This window comes from Pectinophora gossypiella, chromosome 21 (genome assembly GCF_024362695.1).
Source record: "Pectinophora gossypiella chromosome 21, ilPecGoss1.1, whole genome shotgun sequence".
Classification (NCBI taxonomy): Eukaryota; Metazoa; Arthropoda; class Insecta; order Lepidoptera; family Gelechiidae; genus Pectinophora; species Pectinophora gossypiella.
Genome location: NC_065424.1, coordinates 4,179,431 through 4,197,000, shown reverse-complemented (window position 1 = coordinate 4,197,000; position 17,570 = coordinate 4,179,431). Strand labels below are relative to the sequence as shown.

Below are 17,570 nucleotides of genomic sequence, written 5' to 3'. Positions count from 1 at the left end.
TTATACATATAAACCTTCCTCTTGAATCACTCTATCTATTAAAAAAACGGCGTCAAAATCCGTTGCGTAGTTTTAAAGATTTAAGCGTACAGTCATGAGCAATATCATGTACCCACTTTAGAACCCTATCGCACTATCATATTTGACATTTAGTGAGACTTACAGTTCAATTTGTCATAAAAGTTAATGTGACATGGTACCAAAGTGTATACATATTAATGCTCGTGACCGTACATAGGGATATAGGGATAGAAAAAGCGACTTTGTTTTATACTATGTAGTGATGTGTTGTTTATTGTCATCAGGTGCACCCTATGTTCCGCGGCTACCACCAGCACGACACGCAGGAGTTCCTCAGGTGTTTCATGGACCAGTTGCACGAGGAACTCAAAGAACCGGTCAGTTCATATCTTTGGTTACGATGGGTTTTCACCACGGAACAAAAGAAAGTAGTTGGAAACTCATTAACATGAGGTACTGTCCAATCGTCGTGCCCAAAAACCCACGTTGTACCGGGTGAGAGCCTTCAGCGCTCCCCATTTGTCCGGCCAAGTAGTTAATGCCATCTGCGGCAAATCTACAATAAGTCACGTCAAAAAAAAATCCCCAAAAACACGATAGATGGCGTTGGCAAGTTTTTTCTTCGTTTAAACTTCTAATTTCATGGATAACAGACATATTACTATGCATCTTTTATCTTTGTTTTTGGGTACAAATGATCACCTTTTTTATTACACCAAGGTACAATTACAACTTCCACCCGTTATTATACTGATCAAAACTAAGAGAAGCAATATAGGTCGCAGCAATATTCTATACATAATGTGATCCAAATATCAAGCAGCAGGTAGTTTTACATAATATGCTTCAGCCATTTTTGAATAATTATGTACCCCAGCAATGAGAAAGTAGTCACGTTAAAATTGAACAACGCCATCTATCGTGTGTTTGGGGAACGTTTATTGGAAAGTCTCTTGTATGTCCTAACCAAACTAAGGATCACAAGATGATTTTTGTGATTTGTCTTTTTTCGTTTGTTAGCTTAACGCTCAAACTACTGGACCACGGAGGCCGTTACTGGTCTTATCATAACACCGTTTCCCCAGGTATGGGACAGTTCGTCAGAGGACAAACTGGGCTCGGAGGCGGACGGCGACCACACGGCGGGCCCGCGGCGGTCCCCAGCGGGGCGGCGCCGCGCCGCCTCCTCGGGCCCCCACGACGCCCCCTTCTACCGCCCACGACGCAAGTCCCCAGCCCCCAGCTGCTACAGTGACACCAGGGCTGACGGCTACAAGAGGTATACCATCATCAATCAATCAATAATACTTTATTGCACAACGACATACAGTCATGAGCAATATAATGTACCCACTTTCGGACTCTGTCGCACTAATATATTTGACATTTAGTGAGACTTACAGTTCAATTTGTCAAAAAAGTCAATGTGACATGGTACCAAAGTGTATACATATTAATGCTCGTGACCGTACACAGGACATAGACAAATAGACAAACCATCATCCCTCTAGCATTATCCCGTTTATCACAGGGTCCGCTTACCTAACCTGAAGATTTGACAGGTCCTTCAAACATTTATGATCGAAACATGAATTCGAAAAACAAAATCCACAACTGTTCTGGATTCGAACCTGTAACCTCAATGTGAGAGGCAAGCGTTCTACCAACTGGGCTACCACGGCTCAAGAGGTATATCATCATCATCATCAATTTAAGAGCCACGCTCTTGTCGATGTAGCATTCTCCACTCTTGTCTATCAAAAGCCAATTCTTTGACTTCCTCATAAGACACGACGTTCGCCTTCTCTTTAACCTGTTCCATGCAAGCTCTTCTTGGTCTTCCCCTTCCCCTCTTTCCTTGTAGCTTCCCTTCTATGATGTTTTTAATAAATTCGTCGTGTCTTAATAATTGTCCAAACATCTTGCCTCTTCTGTCCTCAATATCTATCTCCTGTATTGAAATTATTTTTTGCTCAATAGGTATTGGGCGGAAGGCAAGAGGGAAACCACTGCCCTATTTTTCCCTAAAAAGTAGCATGGAAAATGCTGCACCGACAAGAGCGTGGCTCTTAAATTGATGATCATGATGATGAGATATATACGTCGTACCAAATACTGAGGGGGCATGATTCAGCTCATAATTCTGAGTTAACATCAAGTGGAATTTTAGCCGTACATGTACGGGTTTTAGTGCCGAAAACGTCCTAACTAAATTAGGGATCACAAAGTGATTTTTGTGATACCTCTATCGGGAATCGAACCCCCGAAGAGGCCGTTGAAAACTAGCTAAAATAGTTTTTTGCCACCGTAATAACTACCGTAGTTTTTTTTTACTTCACAGACGTCAAACCAACTTAAGATTCTGAGACCCGCCTTTTTCAGGCAAGGTCCGATCGTTAGTCTTCTTTATTCTCAATCGATCAATCAATAATTCTTTATTGAACAAAACATATACACAGGACATATACATACGAATAAAAATAAGCTCAATAGGCGGCCTTACGCAATTTCTTTTTTGTCGTTTCTGCATTTTTTTGTTTTTCTCTTATAAGTTCATTGTATTTGTCCAGGGTACAGAGTTCAGAACCGGGCGGCCGACACAGGCGGTCGGCGAGTTTCGCGGGCACACACCACCTCTCATACAACGTTCACACCACGCTCCAGATCAACGGTAAGTTGCAACAAACCTACGGCATAGAATTAAAAATAATACTACGTATAGAACGGTAACTTTCCGCCCTGTACCAATTCGTATCCGACCTCACCCCTTCTGGGTCTTATTTTAGTCTTAAATGGCGGTAAACTGCTAAGGAGTACCTAGACACGCGGTAAGGCGACTGATTTCCAATTTTGTTTTGAGTGTTGCTGAATACTGACAATAGTACAGAAGAAGACAGCTGATTGTTTGTTTTTTTTTTTCTTATGGAATAAACAATATTTTCCATTTAACTTATTTATGAATTTTAATCAAAAGAAACTTAATAATAAGTCCGACATTTTATCACGTTTTTCTATGACGTCAAGTGTGCTTTTTCATACAAATTCCATAGTAATTTCGTGTTTTGACGTTTAGTAAAAAGTAACTGATTTGACTAGTTGGAAACTAGCCTATTCCACATGTTTATTTTACCCCAGGCCCCGACAGTCAGCGCGACATAGGCTCAGAGTCGGAGCTATCGTGCTCGAGCGAGGCGGAGGAGCGGTACGAAACATGTTCCAGCGGCGCTAGTGATGCGCCAGACCCGCGTACGGAGCGACACACGTTAGTATACCTCTCCCTCTATCGTGTGGGTTGTGGGGCGGATTACCAACCAACCAACCTCATCAACCCTGGCATCAGGTTTAATATCAAGCCGCCAATGGCTCCAGACACAACTCATGTAACGACTACGCACTTACGTCAGTAATTAGTAATTAGTGCCTTCCGCAGCACAGATCATCTTACTTTCAGATAATTAGGTGAAGAGGAAGTATACCTTAAAAGTCAACATAAACAGCCTGTACATCGTTGCCTTGAAATAAAACCACATAAGCGCTTTTTTTTTTGAAAAATCGCATTCGGAAATTAAAAAATCCTCGCCTTATACAAGCTATTTTCACCCATGTAAAAAATGTGGTCTAAATTTTTACTCGGAATGAAATCGAGCAAAACACATCAAAATATGATCACAGGAATTTCGGGAGAGGCAAAAAAACGACGTTGTCTAGCACGGTGTCGGTTTTGATAGAGAAAAAAATCATATATCCACATAGATACACCAGGCGGTGCTCTGGCGCCTTCGGAATATAACCTAGCGACATATAGAGTAGGTTCTACTTATACTGGTACCCCTTCGAAACCCCATACTAACTAGCGCCATCTATCATAGAGTAGCAGGTTATCATTAGCAAGGTTCCCTCCATTCAATGACAGGTGGCGCTGCTCGTAGTCCCGCTACTCGCAGCTAGGTGGCGCCACATGTCACACAGCACGGGAAAAATGTAGAAATTAAATAATTATAAATCTATAATTATGCTGTCTTGTGACAATGTGATTTGCCAAAAAAGGGCTTACGTGGTTTTCACTACAAGATGACGAAATCTCTCAATGCTGGGAGACCTCCCGTCAAACAATGGTAGAACTGACATGTAAAATTACAAAAGTTCAAAAATTGAAAATAATTTAAAAAAAATGCTTCTGTTACGGAATGGTGGCTATGGGATGGTATGCGGTACCGAAGCCAGCCCGATGATCGGATGACTGTGAGGCCCAGGACCGGTAAGGATGGCGTGAAAGAGAGGAGGCCTTTACCCAGCAGTGGGTGGATAGAGGCAGCGCCGTCTTAACCTAGGCTGGGACCCTTGGGCACACAAGAATTTGAGGCCCTTTTTGAAAGTAAAGAAAGCGAATTGGAAAATAAAAAAAAAAACACTTAATTTTTTTACTAAGTACCTATGAACCCATTTATAGGTAATCAAATACAGCATAGGTTTTTTGGTTTTTGGAAAAGTCGCAGTCATCGATAATATAATGGTGTAGTATATGATATGCCTTGTAAATCTAACCTTCTGATAAGATTCCTGATTTGTGAAAAAAGTGTAATGTGCCCGACAAAAATGTTTTGAGAATAAATGTGTGAGAGAAATTGTGGATCCCTCGGGGGCACCCGAGAATGGGGGCCCTGGGCACGGGCCCCGTGTGCCCTTATGGTGAAGACGGTAATGGATAGAGGCTGAGTAAATCTATAGAAAAAATATATTAATGGTATGTTTGTTGGTCTGAAAAAGTAAGATGATTCCGTGCTTCGGAGGGCACGTTAAGCCGTTGGTCCCGGCTATTAGCCGTAAAAACACCTCCACCAACCGGCATTGGAGCAGCGTGGTGGAGTATGCTCCATACCCCCTCCGGTTGATTGAGGGGAGGCCTGTGCCCAGCAGTGGGACGTATATAGGCTGGTTATGTTATGTTATGTAATGGTATGTTTCAGTAAGCAGCCAGTGTCGTGCGGGGACGGCGACGGTGGCGGCGGCGGGGTCCGCTACCGCAGTGTTATATCCGATGTGTTCGACGGCAAGCTGCTCTCCGCTGTCCAGTGCCTCATCTGTGATAGGGTAACTAGACCACAATCTATACAGGGTGTCAATGACGTCGTAACGAATACTCAGGGAGATGGTTCAGCTCATGATTCCGAGTTGATATAATTATTTTTTTTTTATATCAAGTGGAATTTTCGTCGCAAAAGTATGGAAAAATAATTTAAAAAAAAACTTAATTTTGATCAATTTTCCGACAGAAAATTCCACTACATATCAATTCATACTTGTGGTCTGAATCATCCCCCTCAGTATTCGTTACAGTGTCAGTAACACTTGTAGGGGGTGTAAGTGACATCGTAACGAATATTCAGAGGGATGATTTAGCTCATGATTCCAAGTTGATATTAAGTGGAAGTTTCCGTCGCAAAAGTGTATAATTACATAAGAAAATAATTTAAAAAAAAATCATGAATTTTGCGACGGAAAATTCCATTTGATATTAATTCAGAATCATCGTCACCTCTATCGGAGAGCACCAGTTCGAACCCCGGTACCGGACTTGCACCAATGAGTTATTCATTTAAAGTGCAGTTTCGCTAACACAGTTGGCTCGACCATTATAGACTGCGATACGGCTCACCACCTATCACGTTGGTCTAACACAAAGCTCGGTGAGGTGTGGGTACTTAGTTCGTCTTGCGATGGATGTACCTCTCACTACCCCAATTGGGATGTAGCCGTGAGCTCATGTTATGTCATAATTATTATAAGGCTTAGGATACTAGCTAATTATTAATGTGTGTGCAGGTATCGACCCGCATGGAGACATTCCAGGACCTGTCGCTGCCCATTCCATCCCGAGACCACCTCGCCGTGCTGCGCCACCAGGCACACCACCATCACCACGCCAACAACGACTCCTGGGTAAGTGTAAGGTCCATGACCACAACCACAAGCCCATGTCAAAGTTGCTATTGAGCCGCCAAAATGTTTGACATGGTTCATAATTCTCATTTTCGGTGACGATCGATTTTATTTATATTGTAGTTGGGTACCTATATATGTATATCCTATTATATCCTTACACTTAGAAGTTTGAATAAGCGAACGTATTCCATGATACATAGAGATGTGATAAGTAGTGCTTGCTAGTGAAGAGACGACCTGCGGTGTACGGTCACGAGCATTAATATGTATACACTTTGGTACCATGTCACATTAACTTTTTTGACAAATTGAACTGTAAGTCTCACTAAATGTCTAATATGTTAGTGCGACAGAGTCCTAAAGTGGGTACATTATATTGCTCATTACTGTACAGAAAAACCTCCTCCGGTTTATGAGACACCGTATTAGATAATTTTGTTTGAAACTCTGTTATTACAATTTAATAAAAAAATATTATATTTCTTATCAAAAAATCGAAACATTTCGGAATTTTCTTTCAACAAAACACGACTTTAAATTTGAATTTGGAACGTCAATAATTAAAATTAAAAACCTTACTACAGAAAAATTACATTTAGTTTTTTTATTTCTAATATATGTACTAGTATTTTATATTTTTCTAAACATAAACATGCGAAGTGTATCGATTTTTTGATGTGAAGTGTATAACATAATACTTCTAGTTTTTGTCTATCTGTGACTTATACAATCTATATAAATGTATCTCTTTCCCGTTCTTCTAGAAGAGATTTTCAGACTAACAAATAACCGAATTTTTAACAAGTGGAATTTCCTGGCGGAATCTTCATGAAAATTTTAATTGTTTTTTAAATTATTTTCAGTTCCATACTTTTGCGACGGAAATTCCACTTGATATCAACTCACAATGGTCTGAATTTTCCCTCAAAAATTTCCTTACGATGTCACTAACACCCTGACACTTTGTGAGACTATCCTTTTTTTTGGTAAGGACTTATCAGGCTTGAATCACCTGATTGTCCGAAAAAGTAAGATGATTCCGTGCTTCGGAAGGCACGTTAAGCCGTTGGTCCCGGCTATTAGCCGTAAAAACACCTCCACCAACCCGCAGTGGAGCAGCGTGGCGGAGTATGCTCCATACCCCCTCCGGTTGATTGAGGGGAGGCCTGTGCCCCCAGCAGTGGGACGTATATAGGCAGTTTATATGTTATGTTAATAACACTTGACAAACAAATCCAGAATTAGAGGGCATGGCCAGATCTAAACAGTATAATATATTTATGTTGTTCTTACGAAGGTCGGGGATGCAGTGAGTCAGTGTAAAATGAAAGGAAATGCGGAATGGAATGAGAATTTCGTAATTTAAAATGATGACGGTCAGAACGAAAGGCCTCTGCTACATGCTTCTTTACATTTGTCCAGGTATGGTGGCTGGTGTCGTGGCTTCGCTCGTGGTTCTACGGGCCGGTGGTCTCCCTGCAAGACTGCCTCGCCGCCTTCTTCAGTGCAGACGAACTCAAGGGCGATAATATGTACAGGTAAATAACTTGTTTTAAGTTTACGCGGTTATTATCATAATTAAAACACATAATAACGGGTTCTTACCGCGTTTGAAGCAGGGATATGAGACTCCCGATCGAAATATCAAAATATATATATCTGGAGTCTCATATCCCTGCTTTAAACGCGGTAAGAACCCGTTATTATGTACTTTAATTATAAAAAATATTATAAGATTAATGATTGATTGCCTAAATGATAAAAATGCCTGGTATTAAATGTGTTCCTCTAGTTATTTAATAACATGTAATATACTTATACCTGCATTGTGTTGTTGTTACAGTTTCTTGTCAGCCATAACACGTTGCGGAAAAGACGTACATTCAAAAATGTTAGTTACTTAGTTAGTGGGCTCTGTTTTCCGCATTTAGATGGCCCATTATGCGTGCTATTGTTGACTATGTAAGCCAACCTAACTCCTTCCAGAAGCTCAGAAGCCTCCTGGGGTTTTCACAGGCTTCGCGGAGCGACCCCGTTCCTTTGAGGATTTTTACCTCCCGTGCATTCCAGGATTACATGGGGGGGGGGACAAAAATGTTATATTGAGCTTCAACAAGTTATTGTGAGTTCTGGCTACTTACTTATTATTTGTGGCTTATTAGGTGGCGCAGCGGTAAACGCGCTCGGTCTGCGATTGTTGAAGTTAAGCAACTTTCGCAAAGGCCGGTCATAGGATGGGTGACCACAAAAAAAAGTTTTCATCTCGAGCTCCTCCGTGCTTCGGAAGGCACGTTAAGCCGTTGGTCCCGGCTGCATTAGCAGTCGTTAATAACCACCAATCCGCACTGGGCCCGCGTGGTGGTTTAAGGCCCGATCTCCCTATCCATCCATAGGGAAGGCCCGTGCCCCAGCAGTGGGGACGTTAATGGGCTGGTGATGACTTATTATTTATCGTCAGTTGTTCGCGCTGCAACAAGCTCCGCAACGGCGTGAAGATGTCGGGCGTGGTGCGTCTGCCCGAGGTGCTGTGCGTGCACCTGAAGCGGTTCCGCCACGAGCTGATGTTCAGCGCCAAGGTGGCCGCGCGCGTCTCCTTCCCGATACACGACCTCAATATGGCGCCCTACATGCATAAAGGTGGGTAGATTTTGTTTTTTTTAATAGCTTGTTCTATAAGATTTTTAGAGGAGCTCGGTGGCGCAGCGGTTAACGCGCTCGGTCTGCGATCCGCACTGGACCCGCGTGATGGTTTAAGGCCCGATCTCCCTATCCATCCATAGGGAAGGCCCGTGCCCCAGTAGTGGGGGCGATAATGGGCTGATGATGATGATGGTTTTAAAAAACACAGACACTTATTTTATACCTCTTAAAATATTTTATTTCCTCGAAAAAGCTTTATATAATAGGTAAAAACATATCTTCCTTCATTAATTTCAAAATGGTCACGTGACATTTCGCCCAGTGACGTCACACGAAGTCTCATTCTTTCTCGCCTTCCGAAGCACGGAGGAGCTCGAGATGAAAACTATTTTTGTGGTCACCCATCCTATGACCGGCCTTTGCGAAAGTTTTTTTAAAGTAATTATGCGAAAACTGTCAAGTAGTCAATTCCTTATCAGAAATCAGAATCATTTATTCAACGTAATTATCATGGATAAACTTGTTGAAGGTCAATGTAACATTTTTGAATTTACGTCATTTCGCAAGGTGTTATGGCTGAGGAGAAGAAATGACAAGAAACTGCAACAGCAACACATCTTTTAAAAACCAATGAGGATATACATTACAAGTTATTTAATAACTAGAGGAACACATTCAATACCAGACATTTTTATCATTTAGGTAGTCATTAATCTTATAATAAGCTTTTTTACATAAAGTAAGCTTCACGTGAGCTTTAAATTTATTTTCTGACAAAAATATTATCTGGTATTTTATTGTAAAAACGTATACATAACCCCAAAAAAGATGAATTTAATTTACTTAATCTAGAATTTTGAATAGCAATTTTATGTTTATTTCTTGTATTGTAAGTATGCCTTTCACAGTTTCTCGGAAGGAGAGATAAGTTTTTACGTACATACATAATGTTTTCATATATATATTGACTTGCAACCGTCAGTATATTTATTTCTTTAAACAGCTCCCTCAAAGAGTCCCGACAACGCAGCTTATATTATTGTGTGCCCTTAGACTGCACGTCCAAGATCTCCCGCTACGAGCTGTGCGCCGTGATCTGCCACGCGGGCACGGCGGGCGGCGGGCACTACACGTGCGTGGCGCGCAACCCTCGCGGCTGGTACGCCTTCGACGACCAGGCCGTCACGCCCGTGCCCGTGCACCACCTGGCCGCCTGCGAGGCCTACGTGCTCTTCTACAGGTCGGTCATACTACACCCGCATCTATAACCGAGTCGACACTCAGCTATAACCGGGAACACACCCGCCCACAACCGAGTAAACACCCGGATATAACCGTGTACATTTTCGATTATAGCCGGGTAAACCTCTTTGATGCTTATGTAACTAGTTTTGAAAGTTTAGTGTTTAATTAAGGAAATTTAAGGTAAACCAAATGTTATAGATAACTTAAACATAATTATTCCAATGTGATAATGTTTAGTTGACGTGTCAGAATCAGCCAGTATTGTAAATGTGGCAAGCATTTCAGTTTTCCGTTGTGGTGGCTAATATATCGGGCATGCGTCCATTCCGATCAGGTCTTTAACTCTGATGAATCAATTTGAAATAACCCCTAGCTACATCCGGAAGCCGGGTAAATCCCAGTCATAACCGGGTCAGCAACCGGCTATAACCGGGTTCACACCCAGCTGCAACCAGGTAAACACCCGCCCACAACTCGACTCGCACTTGACCGGCTTTTGTTTTCCAGGAAAGTGAATCCCCAAATGGCAGTGCTGCGGGCGAAAGCGGCTGAGATCCTGGAGTCGACGACGGTTGAACCCAACGACATCAAGTTCTATATTTCCAAGCAGTGGATCAATAAGTGAGTATAGAGTGAGTAGTGAGTAAGTGTGTGTAGTGTGAGTGTAGTGAGTGTCGCTCGCTCACACATTCACACACACACACACACACACACGCACACACACCCACAACATTGCACGTTACCTACAACATGACTACCATAACCGAACACTGCTTCCTAAGATACAGGTAAACCTAGTTTAGGAGGCTGAGTGTATCTTTTTTAATGTCAAAATGTCTATTATGTATGTATTATTATTATTAACAAAGTAAGAAAGTCTTTCGTGGTACATAAAATTGTAACAAAAATAAAATTAAACAATTATTGGTGCTAATTCCTGTAAATACCATCTAATTTTATTTTAAGTTATATCTGTCCTTTTCTTATCCGCCGAAAAGGAAAGGGACGGGTAATCAACAAGCATAAAATTTATGGAACACACGTCAATTTTAAGCACAAATCTAAACCAACCGTCTAAAAATTTTACGTCAGTCAATAACCCGACACATTAATTTACTCATTCTTCCTAAAATTAAGAGCTGTGAATCATCCGTCCCTTTCCTTTTCGACGGATACGAAAATGACGGATATAACCTAAAATAAAATTAGGCGGTGTCTGCAGGAATCGGGGCCATTGTTCCATTAACAAAATCAACACGAATCCTAAAAGCAATCATTAACAATCATATTTGGTTTGCCTGTAAATCTTCTGTAGCACCTATAAATGCAACATATTAAATTTATCACTACTAGGGTTAAATTATTAATAAAAACCGACAAATGTGATTAATTTATCACTTTAACCTCGACTTTCGGTAATTATTAATAATAATAGATAATTATTAATAATCTTCAATTATTCACTCTTACCGTGACATATATATACACGGCATGGTTAATAAATTGTGGCTTGTGATATTCCACCTGATAGTTGGGAGGAGCGAGCTCGTCGTAGACCGGAATGGCGTTACACTGTTCACAAAAACGTGGACCTGTACGAAAAGAAGCGTTTAGAAGATCTTGACGTAAAACGCCAAATACGGAAGACTCGACAGAAGCCCTCCTACAACTATACGTTTAATTCTGCTGGCCAGTTATTCTGTGCGCCATGTGGCCGAACCTTCAAATCGAAGTTCGGTTTTGCTAGCCACATTAGAGCCTATCATAAAAACGACCTGGGATAGACATTTAGGAGTCGCTGTCCCCGGACACGGCTTGGACGCGATGATGATGAATAACTTGTGTAACGTGAGGTTAGTACGTGATACAAATGTTTGTCGCGGTAGGTTCAACACGTGGGCGGAGCCGGGCGCCATCGACAACAGCGACTTCGTGTGCGGCCACGGCGGCGTGCGGCCCGACCGCGCGGCGCACCTGCACCAGCTGGCCGCCGTCGTGCCGCAGCCGCTCTGGGAGTTCCTGCACGCACAGTCAGTACACACATTGATTCCTGATTGATTGATATATATGTAATCCGTGTCTGTGGTGTCCTAAATAATAAATGTTTCTTTCTTTCTTTCTTTCTTGTCGTTCCCTCACTGAAGATCGTGATTGTATGTGATCTTCCTCCACTGGATTTAGTTCTTTACCATATGTACAGTCATGAGCAAGATCATGAACCCACTTTAGAACCCTGTTGCACTATCATATTTGACATTGAATGAGACTTACGGTTTAATTTGCCAAAGAAGTTAATATGACATGGTTTCAAGATGAATACATATTAGTACTCGTGATCGTACAGCTCTATACTTCATATATTGTATAACAATATTTTGTTTTTTTTTTTTAAAAAGCGTCTAGGGCCCTGTGCCGAGGTTTTCTTTGCACCTTCTTTTCCCCGGCTATACAAACAAACAGATTTAAAGCATTTAGCAACAGTACAAATGGGCTGCCTTATTGCTCTGAAGCAATTTCTCCCACCCAACCACTACCAGGAATCCGCCATAAAAATGACTTGGATGCGGAACGGACATTCGGTCTTCCGATTTTAATACACTAAACTGACTGGTTTTTTTTTTTTGTGAGACGTATTACACCGGCAGGATCAACTTAATAACCTATATATCTGTCACTTTCGTATCCGTCCGAGAGGAAAGAGACGGACGATTTGGAGCTACTGATTATAAACCGCTAGCTTGCATGGCGCAGGTTCGGCGGCGGGCCGGCCGTGTCGCACGCGCACGAGTGCTGCAGCTGCGCGCGCGCCGCCGTGCGCCTGCGCACGCGCCGCCTGGCCGAGCGCGCCGCCTTCGCCGAGCTACACGCCAGCTTCCAGGTAACGGCTCCACACACCCGCGGTTACTTCCAACACCACCAAGGAGAACTCTAGTGTGTGATTTTTATCTTTTATTAATGTACATGAAATGTATCAATAATATTACTTTGACGCTAAAGATTTTAAAAATTTACATTTGCATGTTTGCTTGTAAGCCGAAAACTGTACTGGACCATGTTCCTAATATCTAAATTATATCATGTATTCTTGCAAATAAACGGTTATCTAATCCTGTGAGTTCGTACGTATTACGTGTCGAGTTCGTACTAAAACGAATCCGAAGTGGCCTAATGAGTTCGTAAAAGCTTTTTATTTAAAATTTTGCGATGGAAAATTCCACTTGATGTTAACTCCTAACATAACATAACAAATACTTTATTGCACAAACAGGAAAAAACAAAATACAAAACAACCTACGAATAAATAATAAGTCAGGAAGAGTAACAACGCTCACAATTTGAATAATTGTTTTTACTAAATACCAATTAATTCAAAACACAAAACATGCAATACAATAATACTACTTGAATACATAATTCAGCAACACGCCTCATCCGAAATACAAAACACTGAAAATTATTAAATCCACCGTTAGCTTCGTCCATTTTTTACTTATACTCACCCATGCATTGCATAACAACATCCTTGATTTGAGAACCCCGGAAACACGCACCAACCTCTATTACGATGGCTGTTGATAACCAATCACAGCGCTTGTCGCAATGAAGCGCGTCACGGAATCGCTACTGATTGGTTTTATAGATTTACGACCTTTTAAAATGTCGTGGGGCCAATATTTCACCGGCGTTTGTTCATAATTACTTTTCCTGACTTATTATTTATTCGTAGGTAGTATTATTAACTCAGAATCATGGTATGAATCATCCCCCTCAGTATTCGTTACGATGTTACTAACACCCTGTGTAGGCTGTTTATGTAAAACCACGTTATAGGCATGATAAGCTTTTTTTTTTTTTTGACGTGACTTATTGTAGATTTGCCGCAGATGGCATTAACTAGTTGGCCGGACAAATGGGGAGCGCTGAAGGCTCTCACCCGGGGCATGATAAGCGTGATGCTAAGATAGCTATGTAATTACAGGAACAAGAGCGCCCGCGCGCCATATATGCAATCAGCATGCACTGGTTCCGGCAGTGGCAGGCCTTCGTAAGGAACAAGACGCAACAGCCGCCGCCACCCGTCGACAACACCGGGATACTCACCAAACAGGTACAGTCATAAGCAATATCATGTACCAACCTTAGAACCCTGTCGCACTATCATATTTGACATTTAATGATAATAATAATAATAAATAATAATAAAAATTCTTTATTACTCAAACAAGGTACAATTTAAACATTTTAACAGCGAGCCCTGCACTAGGGATCACCCTGTATCGCAGTAATGAGGCTTGCGGTTTAATTTGTCCGAAAAGTTAATGTGACGTGGTTGCAAAGTGTATATATATGTCGTGGACAGATCATAGAATTGATCATTTCATGATGTGCTCGATCATTTCATGAAATAGAATATTATTCGTTGGCCACATCATGATGTAGTTTGGCCAGATTAATGAACACAAAACGTTTAACGATATGAACAACTAAATGCATGATTACTTCATGATATGGCCAAACGTTGGCAATCATATCGTAAAATTAGTAACATTATCCTCCGATAGTGGCGCTGGTGTCGATTATATTTAAAACTTGATTGATATTATAATCGATGAATCAATATAATTGTACAACTTTCCATATATAATAGGTACATAATTTTGAACCTAAGGAATTAATTGACTATTCGCATTTATATTACACCACATAGCATGGACACCGCCTACATTAACGATATGGCCAAACGTTGATTGATATATCATTAAACGTTGACGTTTCAACGATATGGTCAACTTAAGTTGGCCATTTCATGAAAAATGTCCATTTCATGAAAAATTACCATTTCATGAAATAGTCGAACACTTCATGAAATGATCAATTTTACGATCTGGCCACGACATATTAGTACTCGTGACTGTACACCAGTTCATACACACTACTGTCACACCATTCACTGCTAAGATCGGTTACGTCAGCCATATAAGAGCGTATCTTGGGCGTTCCTAGATTGGAGACTTGTCGCCATGGCCGAATACGGCTGGAAAGGATATTATACTGTCACACCATGAACACTTCAAAGTGTTACGGAAGTGGGTTACGACATTGGAAGGAAACTCAATGACTCCAAGGAGAAACAAATTCATAGAGATTTAGCTCTCAAATCAGTCGAATGTTGTTTTTTTAGCAATAATCGTGTATTTATTTGACCTTCATGTGACCTGTAAAGGTATTCGGCATTCAGCCTACTTTAGGAGATATATTTTTAAAAATTGTAAAAATTACCAACTGCATGAAAAGCAAAAATATACCTTCAAAAATACCTTAAATGCCCAATTGGTGTGGGACGGAGAGTTACCGTTCTATACGTAGTATTATTCGTTATTCTATGCTTGTTGGCGAGTAGACCAATCACGCGACGCTATGTAAGCTACTCGCAAAGACAGCGTAATTGCCCCGTGCGATATTTCAATTCCTCGCCTTATATTCCAACTTTGAATTTGCAGGAAATCGACGGCGTGACGTCATACGTGCTGAAGCCGGGCTCGGACCACGCGCAGCTCAGCGAGGAGCTGTGGAGGTTCTTTACGGAGATCTACGGCGGCGGGCCCGAGGTCAAACTGAAGTCGCCCACCGCCACCTCGCAGCAGACCATATTCGTAGACAACCCGCCACTCTTCGACAACCGCCGCCTCTCGAGGAAATATTCGGAGTCGGACAAAGAGGAATACTGCACCAAATCCACCTCCGAGATGAACATCAGGGAGACCGTACACGGAGAGCTGCAGAAAAACCAGTCCCTCCAAAACATAAACCGACGATACAAGACGTCGAGGTCGGCGGCGGAGTCCGACGAGGAGGTGCCATACAGACACACATTCCAGTACAAGCACGAGCCCAACGGCAACTACGACTCGGACGAGGACATGGACGCGAGCCCGCCGCGCCACAACGGCGTGGGCGGCCGCGGCCACGACGACAACCACAACCCGCTGCACGACGCGCTCGCCGACGCCGACCTCCCCAACCTCGACAGCATATCCCTCAAAAACAAACCCACCAAGGCCGGCAAAGTGAGAAAAATGAAAAGACGGACAGTGAAATGATTCTTTCTAGCTTTCCAGTTCGTTCACAGGCTGAGGAAGACCGCGACGAGCGCCGCCGCCCCCGTCTAGAGCGCTCCTGTTTTCGGTGACTGGTGTAACAGTGCATTTATTAGGCTCGGCCTAACTAAACTTTGGGACTGTGGTCTCTTAATATTTTTCTAAAATATTTAACGGCGGCCGGGGAGGGTAGTATTTTTAGTACAATTTTATCCGTTTAGTTCAAATTCAGGTCTAGAAAATTAGGTCTTTGAACGACGTTATTCTAATCAACTGTATATTTTACAATAATGTGTATCTATGTAAAATTCTATTGATAATATTAACGGTAACACTGTAAAGAAAATTAATGTTTATAGTAATGTGACTGCATGCATTGCGTTATGTCTGTTCTACCATGGATTAGGTATTTATTTTGTTATTTCTGGTTCTAAGTCTATGTGTTATTTGTTATCGAATTGATCAGCAATAAAATATATTTCATCTATATTGGCTGCATCCATTCGTTTCATTTACCTGCCTTTTTTTTTAATCATTTTTTGTATTTTTTTTATGATTGGCATTCTGTTGGAAAATGTTTTTTATGCCACAGTGGAGCAGCGTGGTGGAGTATGCTTAAAGACTAAAGGGGCATGGGCTCTGAGGGTTATTATATAAATATGTGCTTTTAATAATTGAGTTTAGTTTTAGAACATTCTCATTTTTCTAAAGATTAGAAGATACAAATGCCATTTGAATTAAATCAGAGTTTCGTTTTCTTATACATTATAGTAGTTTGAGTGATAAAATGTTACCAAATTTTGTTAAATGTAGATTTAACAAAATTTGGTAACATTTTATGAGGTTAGTAACTATTCATTATTTATCTGTAAAAAAAGCATTTTTACATTAAAAGTTTTAGACTATTTACCTTTTGACGGGTCTTTGTGTGTTAGTGTAATGATCACGCATGTTTTAAAAGAAATTTCATTATTTGCAAATAGATATCTCAATATCTAACATGAATATTAATAGTTGCGAAACGGTGGAATTTATATGGACTATTAATTTACCGTGCATAACATTTTAAAGTATTTTATTTAACCCTTTATAGGCTCTTGTGACATTCCTGTAACAAACCTCATCCGTCCCTCTAATATGTACGCTAAATAATATAAGTTCATTTAAATCAGTGTTACTGTATTGTAACAGACTACACCGAACATTTAGTATCAAACAAAAATCATAGATGGCGTAATTTATTCACTTTATCGAGTTTGAATTTCGTACGTCGGTAAAAGTGACAAGTGTAACCGCGCTGAAAGTTTGAAATTCATAAAAAAATATTAAACGTGTGTAAAATTGTTTTGTTTTCGCTGAATTCTACGGGTAAGTGTATAATTTGTTTCATATACTGTTATCAGAGCATATTTTTGTTTTTTGTGTGAAAAACGGAACTTTGTACGTTTGTGACATTTCTGTTACATTGAGTGGCGACGGAGGTTTTGGGGAACTGGAGTGTGTGGGTGTTCGTAAAGGATTGTCTCGTGTTGTTTCGGAATGGAGTCGCATTCACTGCGGGATGATGACATGTTTGACATATTGCACCAGTATGGTAGCGGGGACGGATTGGAGGACAATGAT

General features: G+C 41.1%; 1 protein-coding gene across 1 annotated transcript in view; it reads left to right on the top strand.

Annotated features, from left to right (window-relative positions):
* LOC126376479 (ubiquitin carboxyl-terminal hydrolase 20) overlaps positions 1-16,445 on the top strand; it is a 28,597-nt gene extending 12,152 nt beyond the window's left edge. Inside the window, exons 7-20 of the mRNA XM_050023880.1 lie at positions 306-398; positions 1,107-1,300; positions 2,592-2,692; positions 3,157-3,283; positions 4,989-5,112; positions 5,845-5,961; positions 7,387-7,502; positions 8,423-8,601; positions 9,658-9,844; positions 10,357-10,470; positions 11,736-11,879; positions 12,601-12,727; positions 13,829-13,957; positions 15,351-16,445. Coding sequence (XP_049879837.1) covers positions 306-398; positions 1,107-1,300; positions 2,592-2,692; positions 3,157-3,283; positions 4,989-5,112; positions 5,845-5,961; positions 7,387-7,502; positions 8,423-8,601; positions 9,658-9,844; positions 10,357-10,470; positions 11,736-11,879; positions 12,601-12,727; positions 13,829-13,957; positions 15,351-15,950 — 2,352 coding nt within the window. The 3' untranslated portion in view covers positions 15,951-16,445. The remainder of the gene's footprint in view (positions 1-305; positions 399-1,106; positions 1,301-2,591; positions 2,693-3,156; positions 3,284-4,988; positions 5,113-5,844; positions 5,962-7,386; positions 7,503-8,422; positions 8,602-9,657; positions 9,845-10,356; positions 10,471-11,735; positions 11,880-12,600; positions 12,728-13,828; positions 13,958-15,350) is intronic.
* The last annotated feature ends 1,125 nt before the right edge of the window (positions 16,446-17,570 follow it).